The sequence below is a fragment of the Mus caroli genome, unplaced genomic scaffold (assembly GCF_978045245.1).
Source record: "Mus caroli unplaced genomic scaffold, Mus_caroli_1 scaffold_8, whole genome shotgun sequence".
In the NCBI taxonomy this organism is placed as follows: domain Eukaryota; kingdom Metazoa; phylum Chordata; class Mammalia; order Rodentia; family Muridae; genus Mus; species Mus caroli.
In genome coordinates, this window is record NW_028227263.1 from 4,492,138 (window position 1) to 4,511,166 (window position 19,029).

The window sequence follows — 19,029 nt, forward strand, 5'->3', positions numbered from 1 at the left end:
CACGGGGGCGGGGATTCGGATGGCGCTTGACCCTCTAGGCGCCGTCGTCCTGCAGAGCATCATGGCGCTGAGCGGTCGACTGGCATTGGCCGCGCTCAGACTTTGGGGTCCGGGAGGTGAGCCACGGCAGGGGAGACACGGGATCCCGCAGATTGGCTGTCAGCGGCGTTTTAGGGGCGGGTAGCTGTAAGCAATTGAGGGAGTAAGGACCCGGCAGGCGCGCCCTTCCATAAGGTTCTGCTGACCGGCCATCACTACCTTCTCCTTAAAGGTGTTTTTCTATGTAGCTATTGCAGCACAGTCTTTGAACAATTTTATAGAAGTTCGTTGTATAAATGTCTTATAATTTATATCACCATTTCCTTATTGAATATTTTCTAATCTTGAATTATTACAAATAACGTGATAAATTACCTTGTTTGCACCCCACTTGGACCACAAATTCTCAGTAGACTGCCTTGTGTAAGGTTACGTGGTTTGCATTGTTTTGAGACTGGTCTCTTGTTCAAACTGGCCTTCAGCTGGCTGTGTGAAGAAGGGTGACCTTGAACTCCTGATCCACCTTGCTTCCACCTCCCTCCAAGCGTCAGAGACTACAGTCACGTGCCACCACATCCAGCTGTTTACTTGTGTTTTAATTGTCCCCCATAAAGGTTGTGAAACTAGAAATTTTTACCAACAGTCATACTGTCTGCAAAATAGTAACATGTTTCATATAGTCCTGAGAGTGATCAATAATAGGGATATTTTTAGTTTGAAATGAGTGAGTTTATTAAGTTAGAGAGAAATCATCACACTGCATATTAAAAAAAAAGTCAGCAGAAGTCTATTGGCTATCTTTAAGGTAGCTCGGTGGAACTCCCAGTAAAGAGTCCCTGCCAGAACAGAGTGACCCTTTCACTTTTAGTAAAGCAACAGATGGAAGTAATATCAAATTGGACACTTGCTACATCTAACAGAAACTGCCAGAGAAAGTTGAGATAGTCAGTTGGAGCTCCCAGGTGAGCTGTCCCTCTGTCTGAGCTTCGGGATTTCCTTCCTACTGGAGGGCACGTTCTTTTTCTTGCAGATACTTTCCTATACTGGGATAAACTATAGTGACTTCCACTGGAAACCGTTCCCCTTCTGTTCTCAAGGGCACAAGTGTTTTCACTCTTGGGCTGTTTTGCTGTTCTCTCTCTGTCCTTTTACATAGTTAGGGGAGTAAGCCCTCCAGACTTTGGACTTTGAGACAAACATGGGTCTGGCATGGGGGAAGGGGTTGTCGGCCTTGCTTCCAAAGCCATCTTCTCAGTGAGCTCAAATGACGCAAGACAATTTATCAATATAATGTACAAATTTGGATTTTTTTGTTTGTTTGTATGGAAGAATATTTGGGTAGACAATGGTATAATCACTTGATGTGGGTGAGAACATTTTATTCTTTTCAATAAAGAGTTGTTCATTTAGGCTACGTTTACAGAGCATTTTCTCTACCATACTTCTGAGTGCTGAGGATAAAGCAGGGATCAGAAAAGACACTCTAACTTGTGGAAGCATTTCTAATATGAGATCATCTGTAAGACAGCCTGGCTGTCATAAACCCTAACACAGGAGCCCTGGGATGTCTGTGAGGAGGACACCTTTACAGAACATTCCTTCTTCTCTTGATTTTGGATTTGGGACTCTTTTGTGACTTCATCCTTTGTAACTTTACAGTGTCTTGGGCAGAACTCAATACTAACCTCTGGGTTTCTTCATCTCAGGGGCTTTCCATACCATGTAGATGTACTTTAAGTTATATCTTAAGTTTGTTGTTAGATATTTGGTAAAATTTTGTCCACATGTATGTCAGTCATTTGCAAACTGTTTGTTTGTTTGTTTGTTTGTTTTGGTAAAAGTGACTAAAAATGTCTTTTATGTTCCCTGAGTGATGTCTAGCGGTTGGCAGACACTCAGCAATGGTCACAACTTTTCTTTTGTCCCTTTTGTATTCTCATATGGCTTGTGTTTAAGAGGAGTTGAGAAAATATTAGGGCAAAGCCTCTGAGTGCACTGCCCTGGGTGCCCTGTGTGCTGGGGCATTTGATGAGTGCGAGGTGTGTTGGAGCCAGGGCTTGCTTGCTTCTTCTTCTCATTCTTGTTTTCATCAGGAGACCTCCTGGAGGGTTGCACTGACTTAGTGCATTTGTCCCTAGGACCTGGCATAGGCTTTGCTTGCTGGTGGGGTTTGCGTTCAGGCTAAGTTTTAAGTGCCACTTCCGGAAGTAGCCCCCTGGCTTCTCACTGAGCATTTCCTCCCACTGTACTTTGGGTTTATGGTGTGTGCTTGCAGGAAAGTAAGGGTACCCAGAAAATGGGGTGATTTTGTCTTTTGTGTGTGTTCCCAGCTGGGAATAAGGTTCCTTCCAAGGGAACAAAATCTCTTGTCTTAGGCTTCTCAGTGAAGCTGTTGTGCTTTTGGGGGAGCACTTTGGAATCTCTTTGATTCTTCTGTCCTGATGGACTAGAGAGAGTAAGTGCCTCTTATCTCCACCATCTTTATGATTAGGCCCCCACAGGAGTTCTAAACTAAAAGGGCCAGGTTACAATGAGGAAGAGACAGAGACAAAAAGGCAGGCGTGCCGAGAGAAAACCGAGACTGCTGGAAAACAGATTCTGGTGAACGCTCTACTACAGATGTTCTAACAGTTGCTCTGCAACAGCAAGACAAGAGGCCGCCTAGTACAGTGCTCAGATAAGCCAGTGGACCATCAGCCAAGCGAAAGCAGGTCCAGACTGGGCCCCAGGGAGCACTCTCATACTCTATCCAAGGAGGTGACACAGACAGTTGGACACAAAGGCCTGTTCTGGCACTGCTCCTGATGACTCCTCGGATGGGACGGGATCATCCATGGGCATCTCACACTGAGTGCCTAGACCATGGGCACAAGGCACAGCTCTTGCTTGCCTCAAAGTGAATAATGCATAGCTTACTGTGAACCCAGTATGAATGACCGTGCCCTGGAAACACAGACTCAGGTTACACGAAATAATCTCACTTATGGAAGGGGTTATACAAACTTTCAGTCTCAGAACAAAAGATCGTCAGAAACCCACTCATTTACTGAATATCAGTGGGAACGCTAGGCAGCAGTGAAATCTCTGCTATAGGCTTCCGATACGATCTAACGGGGTCGTAGCTCCTGCGCTAGTGGGAGGTTGTGGTCTTTGAAGTCAAGACATTCCAAAGGTCTTACTTCATAGTCAAAAGGATGTTAGGCATCCTATCCAGGGGACTAAAGATAGCTCAAGATAAGCTTAGCTCTGGATCTGCAACATTCCAACTCTAAGTTCCATCTGGTCATCAGCTGTGGTTTTCTCAGAGCCCTTCAGCTCACACCATTGACGATGAGAATCATCAGGGAACCTGTCTATAAATCAGAATTGTTTTGCCCCCAAGGAAATCTCGATTCCTGATGCAAGGTGGTTCTGTGCTTTAGTTGGTAGTCACGCGTGGTGGGAAAGTGGTTGTGTTTGGACGGCACTGGAGAGGCCGTGTCCACCTTTGACAGTGGGAAGAGTCCAGCTCCACTCACTCTTGCTAGCCTAAGACTGACTGTTGCCTGCTGCCTTTCTTTTGTGCTCTTGCTGTCAGTGTTACAGGTGGGAGAAGGCCCATATCCCTCTCTGTGGGAGCCTCAGGCGGCTTTGGAGGTGGAGGAAGCAGTGAGAAGAAGCTTTCTCTGCAGGATGTAGCTGAGCTGCTTCGGACCAGAGCCTGCAGTAGGGTGGTGGTCATGGTGGGGGCCGGCATCAGCACACCCAGTGGCATCCCGGACTTCAGGTATGCTGCAGTTCCCTTGGATGTCATTTCCCCACTGTCTTCTGCAGGGCTCAGCCTTTTCCTTCTCTCTGCAGATCCCCAGGAAGTGGCCTCTACAGCAACCTTCAGCAGTATGACATCCCGTACCCTGAAGCCATCTTTGAACTTGGCTTTTTCTTTCACAACCCCAAGCCCTTTTTCATGTTGGCCAAGGAGCTGTACCCTGGGCACTATAGGCCCAATGTCACTCACTACTTCCTAAGGCTACTCCACGACAAGGAGCTGCTTCTGCGGCTCTATACACAGAACATCGACGGGCTTGAGAGAGGTGAGCCTTTGGCCCCTTGCATGTCTGTGCTTGTTTCTCAGGACTGCCTAAGGCCTAGTGTTTATGTCGGCCCTGGGACTATTGCTAGGCAGCTGGTTATGCCTTTACCACTTCTGCATTTGAGGCCACATGGAAACCTCTCTGTAGGCCTGTCTCTTACGCACCTTCTGAGTTCTGAATTTTAGATGGAACTAAAATTCATACTATTTTTAATCTAGTGTGGATCTCCCCCTCTCTCTGCCTCTCTCTCTTCTTCTCTTTCCATCTCTTTCTCCTTCCCTTTTTCTTCCCTTCCCTCTTTCTCCCACCTTCTCTCCATCTCTGGCTCCCACCTAAGGAACCCTTAGGTCCTTTCCTCCATTTCCATGTGTGACGCATGGCCAGACCTTGTTCTCTGTTCCCTCCACCTCTTTCAGGCAGATACCTCACACCATGGTGTTACTATAGAAACAATGTCTAGATGTTTATAGATATGTCTGGAAGATAAAGCCTTGTTGCAGCATAGCTCTGATGCCATTATTCTGAAGAGCCACCAGCATTTCAGTGTTGTCCAAGTCAGTCAGTGACGTCTTGATTCTACTTCACAGTGAGACAGCCATGGTTAGAGCCTGCATACCCTAGGGGAGGTGCTGCTGCTTTCCCAAGGTGCAATATGCAGGCCCATGGCAGATCCAGCCACTCTGCCATTCTGTGGAGTGCTGTGGTCTGAAGTAAGACATCACATTGTGGGATAGGATTCCTGTGAGAAGGAATCTACAGCCCAGAACCAGAGACAGTAGTGACCACCCCAAGTTTCCCCCTAAGCAGAAGGAAAGGTTTTAGGGGGAAGATAGGAATCTCTTGGTGTTGGGTTTAAGCATTACAGTTACCAAAGAGCTGTAATGAACTTCACGAGAGCCCGGTTGTTGTTGCCGAGGAGGTTCTGCTAGAGCCCACACTCACCTCAAACGTACTCCGTAGCTCACACTGTCTTGGGGCTCTCAGTTCTTTAGCCTCAGCCTCCCCAGTGCTAGGATTGTGTGCTTGTGCCACCGCATGCAGCTGAGAAGTCCCTTTCTGTTTGCTTACCGGCCAGAGAGTTTTTTGAAATGAGTTTTGTCAAGCCCAGAAGGTGAGCTTGTGCTTGCATAGCCATCCCAGAGGCTGCAACACTGAGATTTGCTTTGAATTTCAGCATCTGGGATCCCGGCCTCAAAGCTGGTTGAAGCCCACGGGACCTTTGTAACAGCTACATGCACGGTCTGTCGAAGGTCCTTCCCAGGGGAAGACATATGGGTGAGTCACTTCATGAAATAGTCTCTGCCTTCTGCAATTCTTGGGGGTAGAGGATCTTATAGTAATTTGTTTTATGCTTGTTTATTTGTTTGTTTCAAAACAGGATGCTCACAGAGGTCGAAACTCACGAAAATAGCTAGGCTGTTTGGTCAGGCAACCTTAAAGATCCACCCTAAGGATCTCTGCCTCCCCAGTGCTGGGATTACATTATACATCACCATACTTGGCTTTGTTTGTTTGTTTGTTTGTTTGTTTGTTTAGACAAGGTCCCACTATTTAGACCAGGTTGGCCTATAACACAAAGAGATCCATCAGCTTCTGTGGGATTCAGGATGTGCTCCACCATGCCTGGCTCCCGAACTTTTGACTTAGAAAAATAATACATACTTGTAAAAGAACATAAGGCTGGGCTGAGGATGTGACGCAGCTCAATGGTGGAGTGCTTGTCTAGCATAAACAGCCCTGGGCTCTATGGCCAGTGCTCCTTCCACCCCAAAAATGCAGGTCAGAAATATATAGGGAAAATGAATTCCCCATGGCAGGCATGGTTGAACATGCCTTTAATCCCAGAACTTGGGAGCAAGAGGCAGGCAGATCTCTGAGTTCTGGGCCAGCCAGAGTTACATAGTGTTTGTCTAAAAAAACAAACAAAAAGAAAGGAAGAAAGAAAAAAAGAAAGAAAGGAGAAATAAAATGAGTCTCTCTTTAACCAATCCCTTTGGTTGTCGTTCGTGATTGGGGGATAATGTAATAGTCTGTGTTTTTAAAGCAAAAGATATATGTGCATATAAACATGCATGCAGGTATCTATATAGACATTAAAATATTAAAATTAGTTCATTGATTCCTATTACATTTCTTTTATAAATTCTGTACATTCCTGTTCAGTTTAATGGCTATCTTATGTTGACATCTGAGACATGTTTACTCCTTTTGTTACTTAATATGAGGCATTTTTAATGTTTATAATTGTTGCTATTAAAAACAACACAGGAAAGGGTAGGAGAATGGCTCAGTAGGTAAACCATAGAAGAGCTAGGCAGGTATGGCAGCCCACTGGACTCTCAGATTCTTAGAACAAGCTAGTATTTATACTAGCTCTGCTAAGCACAAAGACCAGTGTTCAGATCCTTGTTGCCCATCCCCTTCTCCTGAGGGCCACTGGATCTCCTGAGACCCTTGGCCCTGGACTCCATACATTTCACTTCTCCCCAGTATGCAACATCCACCATCTTGTAAAAGTTGGACACAGTAGTATACATGTCTATAACCCTGGGGCTGAGTGGTTTGAGACAGGCATACCTGTAGAGCTCACTGACAAAGCAGCCTAGCCTAACTGATGAGCTGCAGGTGGTGAGACACACTAAACTCAAAAACTAAGGTGGAGTCAAGTGTGCCGTTACATGCCTTTACTCTCAGCACTTGAGGCAGAGGCAGGCAGATCTTGGTGAGTTCAAGGCCAGCTTGGTCTACATATTGAACTCCAGGAGGGCCAGGACTACATAGAGACCCTGTCTACATACACATGCACACGTGGAGCATGACTAAAGAAGGTGCTCAGCATCTACCTCTGTCCTCCACACGCATGTATTCATAAGTGGGTCCATATTCACGCATACCATTCTGCAAGGTCCAGAGAACATGGAGCCAACCACATTGGCTACTTGCAGCTGGTAGGGATGGTGGATGTTGCATGCTGGTGAGAGGTGAAATGTATGACGTCCAGGGCCAGGGGTCTCAGGTGATCCAGTGGCCCTCAGGAGAAGGGGATGGGCAAGAGTTGGCATCCTTCAGGTAGCATCATTTGAAGCCTGGAAGCTAGAAGACATTAATCATAAATGAGCAAGGACCAAAACCACAGGGCAAGATGGAAACAGTGAGACCCAGTGGAGCACATGACTTTCAGGGGCAGTGTGTTGAATTCTGGAGGAAACGAAGCTCAGTGGCCATTTGAGGGGGAAGTGTACATGGCTTTGTCTGCTAGGCACAGGATTTACCTGTGGTTGGTCTTTGTGGTCTCTCTTGAAGAGAAAGCATGTGTCCTTGGATTGCCTTAGTAGGTTTTTCTTATTTCTCGTTTTGTGTGCTTTCTGGAAAATAGGGTTTAATCAGGGACAAGTGAATCTAGTGAGTGATTTCCTGGAATTTGCCCATGGGCTCATGCCACCCACATTCATGGTGGTTCTTCCCACGTAGTTAACCCTCTCTAGAAACACCCTGCACCCCCAGAGATGGGCTTTAGCAATTAGTTAAGTCCTAACAGTCAGCAAGGTTGACAGTGAATATCACTGGGGCACTGGCTAGCCGGGTGCAAGCGGTCATTTTCCTTCTTCATTATTGGAGTCACTTCTGCTGGAGTCTGTCAGGTCAGGTGCATCTGCTTTCAGCCGGTTGGTGCTTGGTCTGCATGTATCTGCTCTCCGTCTTCCTTATTCTTTTAAAGATTACTTTTGTTGTTGTTGTTGGTGGTGGTGGTGGGTTTTTTTTTTTTTTTTTTTTTTTTTTTTGGTTTTATCTAGACAGGGTTTCACTGTGTAGCCCTGGCTGTCCTGGAACTCACTTTGTAGACCAGGCTTAGAAATCCACCTGCCTCTGCCTCCCAAGTGCTGGGATGAAAGGCGTGCGCCACCACCGCCCGGCTTGAAGATTACTTTTATATTTTGCATTTATAGTCTTTTTATTTGTGTGGGTGTAGGGGATACATGTGCCATAGTGCCCGAGTGGAGGCCAGTGTGATTGTTGAAATCCTTGGATTCAGATCAGCCATCTTACTTTGTGTTTTTCCACTGCTCACCATTCTTTCTTCCATCCCTTCCTCTGTCTCTTCCTTTCCTTCTCTATTCCATTCCTTTCCTTTCTAGTTCATCAGCTTGGAAGTTATTATAGTTTGAAGTAAAATGTCCCCCACAGGGCTGCATGTTTGAACACCCCATCTGTAGTCCTGTGCTGTATTAGGAAGTTATAGAACCTTTGAGATATGAGGCCTCGCTGACAGAAGTAGATCACCTGGGTAGGCTTTTGAAGGCTAAGCAGCTTCTGGTTCTGCCCTTGCTTTCTGCTTCCTGGTTGGCCGTCGTATGAACAGCAGCAGCATCCGTTCCCATGTCCATGGCTGGAGCCACCCCTGGCACTGTGTTGAGCTGAGTCAAAGTGATGCTGCTTCATCCCTTACGCTGTTTCTGCGAGGTGTGGGTCACTGCGAGGCGTGGGTCACACACAGCACTGCCAAGAATGCCCAGATCAGGGCTGCACAAGCTCCTTGTGTTCTTTTAGTAACAACCAACACACACATGCTCTTTTGTTCACATTTCAAATATGTTTCCTAGCTATTCTGGTGTATATTTGTAATTCCAGCACTTAAGGCATAGAAGATGAAGGATTGTGAGCTCAGGGCTAACCTAGACTACACAGTGAAACTCTCTCAGAAAACCCTCATCAAAATCTTTACGATGTTTCACTGTGGTATGTATAACACATATTCATCATTCAAATAACTTAAAAATATTTACTTTATAAGTGTGTGTGTGTGTGTGTGCATGTGTGTGTGCCTGAGTGTATATATTTGTGTCCACGTGGGTGCAGGATGCCATAGCAGTCAGAAGGCATCGGGTGCCCTGAGACTGGAGTTACAGATAGTTGTGAGCTGCCATAGGTGATGGCAATTGAACTAAAGTCCTCTGCAAGAGCAACAAGTACTCTTAGCTGCTAAGCCATCTCTCCAGTTCCTAGTTTAATAATTTTTAAGTTTAGTTGCAAGGTATCAATGTTCTGCAACCAGTACTGCCGTGTATTTCCAAAACAATCTTTATCATACCGAGCAGAAACTCCATAGCTGTTAAACACCAGCTTCCCCTAAGCCTGTGGTATGTTCCTTCTATTATCACCTAAGTACTGGATCATGGAGTCACTCAGTCCACATTCTTTTGTGACTGGCTTGTTTCAGATGTACTGTCTTCAGATTTACCCATCTCCTGGTCAGACTCCCCTTCCTTTTTAAAGTTGGGCACATTTTAAACTTGTATCTGTTTGTCAATGAGTACTTGTGTTGCTCCTCCCTTTTGGCCATGGAGAATGTGGACGTGGTGTGCAGACAACCCTTTGAGACCCTGCTTTCAATTCTTCTCGTTATAGTCCTAGGTGTGAAATTGTAAGCGTTTATGGTAAACCTAGCTTCATTTTCTGAGGTTTCCTTGAGCTTTCCGCAAAGGCCATCCACTTACACTGTTGTCTTCTGCTCTTGCACTGTTATTACTCGAATGACTTTGTCCAGCGTCACAGAGTGTTGGAGCTTTAATGCTGTCGGCTTGTTTTCCTTTGGTTGGCTGGGCTTTTGGCATCTATCATAGCTTCTCTTGTGTTTTCTTCTCAGGGTTTAAATGTTTTAGCTCTTACATTTATGAATTTGATTCATTTTGAATTATTTTTTGTGTACAATACATACACAGTTCCAACTTCCTAGCTGAGATGAAGTCAATCTAGTCTAGAACAAAGAATTACATTTATTTGGAGATTTTCCCCACCCCCAAGGCAGGGTTTCACCGTATAGCCCTGGCTGTCCAGGAACTCATTCTGTAGACTAGGCTGGCCATGAATTTCTTTGGATCTTTTTAGTATTATGGTCTCAAAGACGATTCAGGAAGTAGAGAGTATACTGTCTGATGGTGGCCATTTTCATAGCTTAATCTCAGAGGATTTATTTTGGGGTTGTGACAGGTGTGTGAGGGGTGAACTGTCTCACAGTGAAGCCTTGTTTGGCATAGTTCATGAGGTGTGCATATGCTGGTGAGTCCACAGTTCATCCTTTACAAAGCCACATGTTCCACTTAAGGCCTCACAACCAGTGCTGCTCAACTGTGACTTTCTCCCTTAACAGAATTCATCTTTTCAATGCACCTATCTACTCTTTTTAGCACTTTATAATTTGATATTATTATTTATTTTTTGTGTATGGGTGTTTAGCTGGATGCATGTCTGTGCCCTGTGTGTGTGTATAGTGCCCAAGGAGGCTAGAAGAGGGTGTCTGATCCCCTGGCATTGGAATATGGGCAGGTTGTGAGCTACCATGTGTGTGCTAGGAAATGAACTCAGGTCTTTTGGAAGAGCAGCCAGTACTTTTAACCTTTCTGTTTCTCCAGCTTCCCTCACGGGTTCCCCTAATGTACTTTGTGACAGGGTCTCACTATGTAGCCCTGGCTAGCTTGGAACTTGCTATGTAGACCACACTGACCTTGAACTTACAGAGATTCATTTGTCCCTCTGTCCTAAATTCTGGGATTAAAGGTATGTACCTCCATGCCCAGCTTCCATAGTGAATGAAACTATACTCTCCCCTCCCCCAACAATAGGCTTGATATCTTTGGAAAAAAGTATTGATTATGTATGTAGGGATTTGTTTGTGGGCTCTCTGCTCTGTTCTGTTGAGCTCTCTGTCTTTTTTTTGTACCAGTATCACACTGCTTTGGTTACTATAGCTTGTAGCAAGTTTTAAAGTCAGGAAATATGAATTAAAAGTCTTTATTTTACACATATATACATATATGTGTGTGTATTATATACAGAGGTCAGAAGGAGGCACTGGTTCCCCTGGGACTGTAGTTACAAATAGTGTGAGCCACCATGTGGGTGCTGGGGATCAAACCCAGGTCCTCTGCAAGAGCAGCAGTGCTCTTAACCACTAGGATGTTTCTACAACCCATGCAGTGTGAATTTTAACACATTTTAGAATGGCTACATCAGCTTTCTGTTACCACAAGAAATACCTCAGGTAATAAACTTAGGAGACAAAAGGTTTATCTTGGCTCCAGTGTCAGAGATTCTGGCCCATGTTTTGGGCCTGTGACAAGGTAGCGCATCATGATGGGAGAGTGCTACAAAGGTGCTCATCCCGTGGTTAGGAGGGAAAGAGAAAAGAAGAGGAAGGAGTCCATTGCCCTTTGAGGGCATCTCCACGCGACCTGATTCTCAGCGAGACCTGTCTTCTGCAGGCTCCTCCCCTTCAACAGAACCACAGGCTGGGGAGTAAGTCCTCCGCACACAACCTTTGGAGATAAGCTTTTTTTTTTTTAATTTTATTTTTAGCATTTTGGCAAAATGACGTAGAAAGTCCAGCTAGTTAGCACACACCCATACTGTTACATACACAGCTTGTGCCACTGCCAGCGTGCCCTCCAAAGTCAGACACCTTGCAGATAGACTCACACCAACAACACTCTTCCTACAGCCCGCAGTAACCTTATTGTGTGGACTCTCTGGGTTTGGACTGCTGTCAGTCTCCTTAAGCTCCTTTGGGTTCTCTGTGTTCATCTTTCATCGACCCCAACTCTTAGCAACTCTGATCTTATTTTCTTTTGTTTTTTTTTGTTTGTTTGTTTTTGTTTTTTGTTTTGTTTTGTTTTGTTTTGTTTTTGTTTTTTGAGACAGGGTTTCTCTGTGTAGCCCTGGCTGTCCTGGAACTCACTTTGTAGACCAGGCTGGCCTCGAACTCAGAAATCCGCCTGCCTCTGCCTCCCGAGTGCTGGGATTAACCACCACCCGGCTCATGGTTTTTGCTATTTTCTCTCTCTTCTCTCTCCTTCTTTTTCATCCTCCCCCTTCTCTTCTCTCTTCCTTCCTTCCTCCCTCCCTCCCTCCCTCCCTCCCTCCCTCCCTCCCTCCCTCCCTCTCTCTCTCTCTCTCTCTCTCTAGTTTTTTGAGATAGGCTTTCTCTGTGTAGTCCTGCTGTCCTGGAACCAGTTTGTGGACCAAGCAGGCCTCAAACTCAGAGATCTGCCTGCCTCTGCCTCTCAAGTGCTGGGTTTAAAGGTGTGATTCACCCCCCCCCACCCCCCAGCTGTATTTTGCTATTTTCAAAATTGATTTCTTCTAGTTGAGCTGTAAGAGTTCATTGTAGCTAGCAGGATGGCTGCAAGGCATATTTATTTACTTTTATTTTTCTGTTTGATAAGACACTGTGACCAAGGCAGTTTAAAAAAAGACTTTGTTTTTGCTTGTGGTTCCAGAGGGATGAGAGTCCATCATGGTTGGGACACATGGCAGCAAGTGACAGGCATGGCTGCAGGAATAGGAAGCTGAGAGCTCACATCTTCAAAGGCAAGCATGAAGCAGAGAGAGCAAAGTGGAAGTAGGGTGAGGATATAACTCTCAGAGCCAACAACTGCTGCCCTATCTCCTCCGGCTGGGCAGCAGCCCCTGAACTTCCCCGAGGCAGCAACAGCTGAGGCCAGGTGTCCAGTGCTGGAGCCTAGGGGTCATTGCTTATTCCACAGGTGACAGTGCTTGCTGCCAAGCCTGACAGTCTGAGTCCTATCCTTGGGAGTCATGTGGTGAGGGAGAGAAGCAATCCCTACATGCCAACTTGCACATGGGCATCATGCCCTATATATACAAAATAACTAAAAGTAAAATAAAACATCTTTTTTGTATTTTAGTTAATAGTTCATTATCAGATAAGTTCTGTAAATATTTTTCCCAGTCTGTGGCTTTTCTCCTCACTCTTTGTACAGTGTCTTCCTCTGACTTGAAGTTCTTAATTTTGATATTACATCATTCTTATTTCTTTCAAGGGTTTGTTTTGGTGTTGAGTCCAAAGATTCACTGCCATACCAGAGTTCACCTAGGTTTCCTCCCATGCCATCTTCTAGAAGTTTTTGTCTTGGCATGTAGGTCTCGGATTTACTTTGAGTTAGTTTTATGAAACATGCAGCTCTGTCTCCATTCATTCTGTTGCCTGTGGATGTAGCTCCAGCACGTTTGTTGGAAATGTCCTTTCTCTACCGATCTGCCTCTGCTTTTCAGTCAGAAACTGCTGCTGGTGCCCGTGTCAGTTTGGAGCGTCTTCTCTCTTGTGGCCTCTTTCTTGTGACTTTAGAGTCCTGAGATCTGGCAGCTCTTTGACTTTGCCTTCCATCTTCCATGTTGGCTTTTCTAAGTCCGTTAGCTAATCATTTTTTCTGCATATTTTTCCGACTTTTTCCTTAAGAATTTGCAGTTTCCCTGTGTTGTGTTTCCACGTGGATCCCTTTGATCCTGCTTGTAGTGCACAGAGCTTTCCCATCACTGCAGGGGAATCCCCAGGCAGGCCCACTTTAGCTGTGCACCACTTGTGGGGGGGGGGCCCGCCCCGTGTCCTCTGAGTAGATGAGCGCCCCGCCTTCTCCCCGCAGCCATGGCTCCTCTGCAGTGCGTGCCATTGCTACTGCTTGTGTTGCATCCTGGGTGACTTCTTCTGATCTGCTTCCAGCTCATCAGTACCTTGTTGCGTTGTAGAGAATGAAGCTCTTCCACTGAATCCTACCTTTGCTTTTTACTTCTAGAAGTTATCTTTGGTTCTTTTTAAAAATAATCCATAACATTTAAAATTTTTCTTTTCCTAGATATCTTAAGCTGGCCATTTTTTCCCCTTTTCATTTAAACACAATATAGTTTTATCTTCTGTAGCTAACACTTTCTGGCATCTGTTGGCAGTTGTTTCTACTCATTCTTGCTGAATTTACTCTACTAAAATCTACTTAGCTAGCCATAAAACTTTATTTTACAAGATGTTTCTGTGGCCTTGTCAGAAAGCATACTGCCTCCTTTTCTGTTGGGCATGAGACTTGGTCTAGGGTCAGTTATTAGTAATTGTCATCTACTTTCCCTGTAAGGAGCTGCCTGTGACAGCTGTGGTCACTACTGACAGTGTCATCAGTGAGTTGCAGCTGACCTCTAGGGTAGAAGCAGAACACTGGTCACTTCAGCTCCAACTGGGGGCAGGCCTGTGCTGCCTTTCCCACTGTGTTCAAGACGCCTACAAAGCACTCTAGGGCTGTGGTCCATCCCAGGTGCAACCACAGGAAAATTTGTGGGTAAAACTAGGTGATGTATAGAACTTGATTTGAAATATTTGCAGCCCTCCAACCCTCCCCCGTTCCCCACATTTAAGAAACAGTTGACAGAAATTGTTAAAGCCACATGGGGCCCATTACAGAGTGAAGATTTTTGAACCTGTTCGACATCTCCTTGAAGAGCTTTTGTGTTTTCGTCTTATAAAAGTCATCTTCCTCCCCCAACCCCCTTCTGATTCCCCAGGCTGATGTGATGGCGGACAGGGTGCCCCACTGCCCTGTCTGTACTGGCGTTGTGAAACCCGACATTGTGTTCTTTGGGGAGCCGCTGCCTGCAAGGTTCCTACTCCATGTGGCTGACTTCGCTTTGGCAGATCTGCTACTCATTCTTGGGACCTCCCTGGAGGTTTGTTGAAAGGCATGTGGGGATGGGTAGGAGGGCGGTGTGGAGGGCTAGGGCCTGGTTGATGGTATCACCTTTTCAGGTGAGGAGAGTCACTGGTGGTGACACTTAGGGTTTGAGAGCAATGGCTGTGTAGGAGTGCATAAGGATGTAGTGAAAGGTTAGCCATGGGTCAGGGCTGAAAGGACTGATCTCAGCACAGAGCTGTACTATGGGATGAAGAGCACATGGGTGGCCCTGAAGTGACCTTTGGTGGGAGGAGGTTGGCTGGTACGGGGCAGTCAGAGTACCAGTGGGGTTGGGGTCTGCATGCGGGTATGTTTGTGGCTCTGTATGGAGATGACCACTGATCTGCATCTGAGTCAGAATGCCAGCGAGTTTCCAAAAGTGTAAAGAGGCAAGGACAGCCAGGACTATCTGTTTTAAAAAACACAACCAACCAACCAACCAACCAACCAAGTGACTCATTTACAGCAGCAGAGACAAAGTGGAGAATCAACTTTATTTTCTGTCAGTTTTTATTATCTTATTCTATGTATGTGGGTGTTATGTCTGCATGTATTTTTGGTGCCTGTGGAGTCCAGAAGAGGGCATCTGATTCCCAGGAACTGGACTGAGAGGTAGTTGTGAGCCGCCATGTAGCTGCTGGGATTCAAACCCAGTTTCTCTGCAAGAGCAGCGTACCCTATCTCTCCAGAGCCTTTAAAGTTTTTCTGCAAGAGCAGTGTACCCTATCTCTCCAGAGCCTTTAAAGTTTCTCTGCAAGAGCAGCGCACCCTATCTCTCCAGAGCCTTAAAAGAATCAGCTTTAAAGATCAGTAGCTACTAATATTTTGGCCTATGTCCTCATTGGTGTTTTTTCTTGGGGACAAATGGCAGAAGCCGCACACTGTGTGACATGGGTGATGTGAGCACCCACCTGGAGCAGCCTTGCTAGTGCCCTGCTAGTGCTGTGCCCTGTGAGTGTGAGGGCACAGACAGGCCAGGCCTCAATCCACTACCAGTGTGGGGTAACAAATCTGCAGTGTCCTGGATCCTATATTTGCGGAAAAAATAGTAACCTGTTAGATTGTGGAGCACTTTACCATATAATCTTCTTCTTCTTCTTTCTTTTTCTCTTTTCAAGACAGGGTTTCTCTGTATAGCCCTGGCTGTCCTGGAACTTAAAAACCTGAACTAGCCAGAACTCTGCAACATTTCCAGTCATAGGTTCTAAGTCAAGAATTGTGGACCTGTAAGACAATGTATGTAGGCTGTTGCTTATTGGTGGACAGTAGACAAACAGTAATTTGTGTGTTGTCTGCCATGGTGACTGTCCATGTATGCATTTACACCTATGCAGGTCCTCTTGCGGGACAAATGCTGATATCGGTGTATGAGGGTCCAGTTGCTTACATTGTCACCAATATGAAAATGACCCATTTTAGTTTTCTGTCATTCTGAACAGTTACAGAGAGGCATGATGGGGCTGGTGATGTGGCATGGCGGGTTGCTTGCCTAGCAAGCACTAAGCCTGGGTCAGCTCCCACCACAGACCCTGTGAGGCCTTATATTTCTGCTCATGTTTATGTACCGTTTGTTTTCTTTGCAGAGATGAATCACTGGCCCGTTTCTCTCTGGACTGTAATTAGCAACGTAATTAATGTGTATAAAGCATCACACCACACTTTCCCACAGCAGTTTTATGTAGATGTCAGGGTGGCAGTGCCGAAGTCACCTCTCTCTTCTCACTTCAGGTTCACGTCTAGAACGCCTTTTCCTCCTCACACCCACAAGCCCTAGTTTGTCTCTATTTTTAAGAACTTGTCTTTTACATTTGTTTATATGTATGTGTGGGCCAGAGGACAGTCTGTGGGAGTCAGTTCTCTCCTTCCACTCTGGTTCCTGGGGATCAAACTCGGGTTGTCAGGTTTGGTGGCTCCTTACCCACTGCGCTCTCTGCGCCTTCTTTAATGTTTAGGAGCTGTCGGGGTTCTTTGACTTGTTTTGCTTTTCATTTTTAAAAATATATGTATGAGTGATTGCCTGTGTATGTTGTATGTATATGTGTGTGTGTGTGTGTATGATGTATGTATGTGTGTCTGTACTTGTGTGTGTGTGTGTACACCCTGTGTAACTGGTACCTATGGACAGGATATTGAAGACCCTGGACCTGGAGTTACAGTTGTGAACTGCCATGTGGTTGCTGGGAGCCAAACCCAGCAGCAAGCACTCCTAGCTGCTGAGACATCTTTCTAGCCCCTTATTTTGATTTTTTGAAGTGAGGGTCTTATGTAGCCCTAGATGACCTTCAATTTGCTGTGTAGCTGAGGATGACCTTGAACATCTGACCCTCTGTCTGTCTCTGACTGCTGGGAGTAGAGGTGTGCTACTATCATCCTGGCTCCACAGCTGTTTTGTTCACATTTAAATCTAAAATCCCTTTCAAAGTTCCATAGTGAAAGGTTAAGAGCTGGCGTTTCCCTTTTAGATAGGAGCCAGGCTTGGTCTCACCCCTTAATGGGCTCATTTCCCACCGTTATTCTTGGTGCAGAAATAGGACACTAATGGGGACCCAGGAAGTGGGACAGTAGCAGGGTGGTAAAGGGTACTTGCTCCTCTTTGTCGGCAAGTATAGGGGAGGCTCAGAGCAGAGCCCCGGCTGTAGAGTGGACAGAGCAGGTAGAAGGACAATGCTTGCAGGCAGAACATGCAGACAGGGGAGGAGGATGGACTATGGGGAGAAGTCAGAGCTTGTATTGGCCCACCCAGCAGAAGAGAGAGGCTATAGATGGGAAAGAGATCACCCAGACCAGGGGGTAAAAGCCTTTGTAAACTAAGTGGCAGGCTCTTTGTGTCACAGTCTCCTGCCCCAAGGTGTCAGTGACTAGTGCTCAATGTCCTGATGTGCATGGTCACATTGCCTCTCACATTTGGGTTATCTTTCAGGTGGAGCCTTTTGCCAGCTTGTCTGAAGCAGTACAGAAATCAGTGCCCCGACTGCTCATCAATCGAGACTTGGTGGGGCCGTTTGCTCTGAGTCCTCGAAGGAAAGATGTGGTCCAGCTAGGGGATGTAGTTCATGGTGTGGAAAGGCTGGTGGACCTCCTGGGGTGGACACAAGAACTGCAGGATCTTATGCAGCGGGAACGTGGCAAGGTACAGTGGCTTTGGCCAGTCCGACGGTGCATCCTCTCTGGTCACTGCCCTCACTCAGTGCGTGGCTGGCGTTTAGGAGGGCGGTGCTCCTACAGACCATTGCTTTTGCTTCCTACTCTGCAGCTCTCTGCTGGGACCTAGGGGAGGGGAGGGCTGAGAAGCTGACATTCTCTGCTCCCTGCATGGGACAGAGCTAACCAGAGATGGTTTGTTAATCAGTGTCATTATCTATTATAGCCATTGGGAATAGGAAGCCTGGGAACACTGTGCGTTCTAGGTTTTATAGTACCTGTGAATCACAGAAAATAATTTCCTGTGAGAACCATGTTATATGTGATTATTATAAAAAGGTGCTGCACTGCCCAGAAGGTCTCACCAGAATATATCACAGCTGATGTTATGTGGCTCTGGGCCTGTGGTCTCACTTTAACTGTCAAAAGCTCCCAGCCTCTTGTGCTTAGCCTGAGCCCTTAATGAAACTGGACCAAAGAGAAGCCTGGCATATTAAGGAGCCGTGGCATTTACTGCTTCCACAGATGAGATGTAACCACCAGTATTGCATCTTTTTGTTCCAAGGTTTGGTTCTTAAGGCTGAATGTACGCAGGTGCCATTCATTAGAAAACAGTCTTTATGTTTTGTGCTAGGCCTTCTGGGTTCCCTTTTCTTACTCATTTCAAAGACAAAAGTTTGTTCCATAAAATATTTTTTACCTCAATGACTGATCCATGTCTGGGATCTGCTAGCCTCTTTGTGTGATGTTAACTGACCTCCATCTGTTCTAGCTGGATGGTGCTGGCCTCTGTGTGTGATGTTAACTGACCTCCGTCTGTTCTAGCTGGATGGACAGGACAGATAAGACTATGGCTTCTTCACCTGGGGAGTCACACAGGAGATCATCCTATGTCCAGCAAGACTTCATACCTGAAGACAGCTCCAACACGTTTACAAACATGGGCCAGACCACAACATGCGGCCTGGACAGTGGTCCTCCGAGGGTGCCTTTGGAAAGGCTGACCAGGGATGTCCACCCTTGGGGCCCCTCCATGTGTGCGCCCCGTCCGCCTCATCACTGCTGAAGCTTGTAGTGCAGATGCTGCTTTCAAGAGGGCAGCACAGCACGCCCATCGCCAGGCAGGCGATGCACTAGGGCAATCTAGCATGTTGAGCGGTAAAGTGGCATCTTTAACTACAACATCATTTCTTGCATGAAATAAACTTAGTATAAAAACCTGGCATCCTTTCACTTGTCTCTTTGGGACAGTAAGTGTTGACAAACTT

At 46.1% G+C, this 19,029-nt stretch overlaps 1 protein-coding gene across 2 annotated transcripts; it reads left to right on the forward strand.

The window, feature by feature from the left end:
• The first annotated feature begins 14 nt into the window (after positions 1-14).
• Positions 15-18,984, forward strand: Sirt3 (sirtuin 3). 2 transcript variants are annotated; one of them, XM_021166314.3, is made up of 7 exons: positions 15-116; positions 3,625-3,805; positions 3,880-4,112; positions 5,287-5,387; positions 14,454-14,615; positions 17,541-17,750; positions 18,534-18,984. In XM_021166314.3, the coding sequence occupies exons 1-7, from the start codon at positions 20-22 to the stop codon at positions 18,558-18,560; spliced, it is 1,011 nt and encodes a 336-aa protein (XP_021021973.1). In that variant the 5' UTR covers positions 15-19; the 3' UTR covers positions 18,561-18,984. The 2 variants fall into 2 exon arrangements, with proteins under 2 accessions (XP_021021973.1, XP_021021974.1); XM_021166315.3 differs by having other exon boundaries at positions 18,587-18,984.
• The last annotated feature ends 45 nt before the right edge of the window (positions 18,985-19,029 follow it).

Excerpts from the sequence above, each read along its gene's own strand:
- Sirt3 (XM_021166314.3), top strand. The coding sequence starts at position 20 with ATGGCGCTTGACCCTCTAGGCGCCGTCGTCCTGCAGAGCATCATGGCG. Across the intron at positions 3,806-3,879 it reads AGTGGCATCCCGGACTTCAG|ATCCCCAGGAAGTGGCCTCT; the intron begins GTATGCTGCAGT and ends TTCTCTCTGCAG. Across the intron at positions 4,113-5,286 it reads CATCGACGGGCTTGAGAGAG|CATCTGGGATCCCGGCCTCA; the intron begins GTGAGCCTTTGG and ends TTTGAATTTCAG.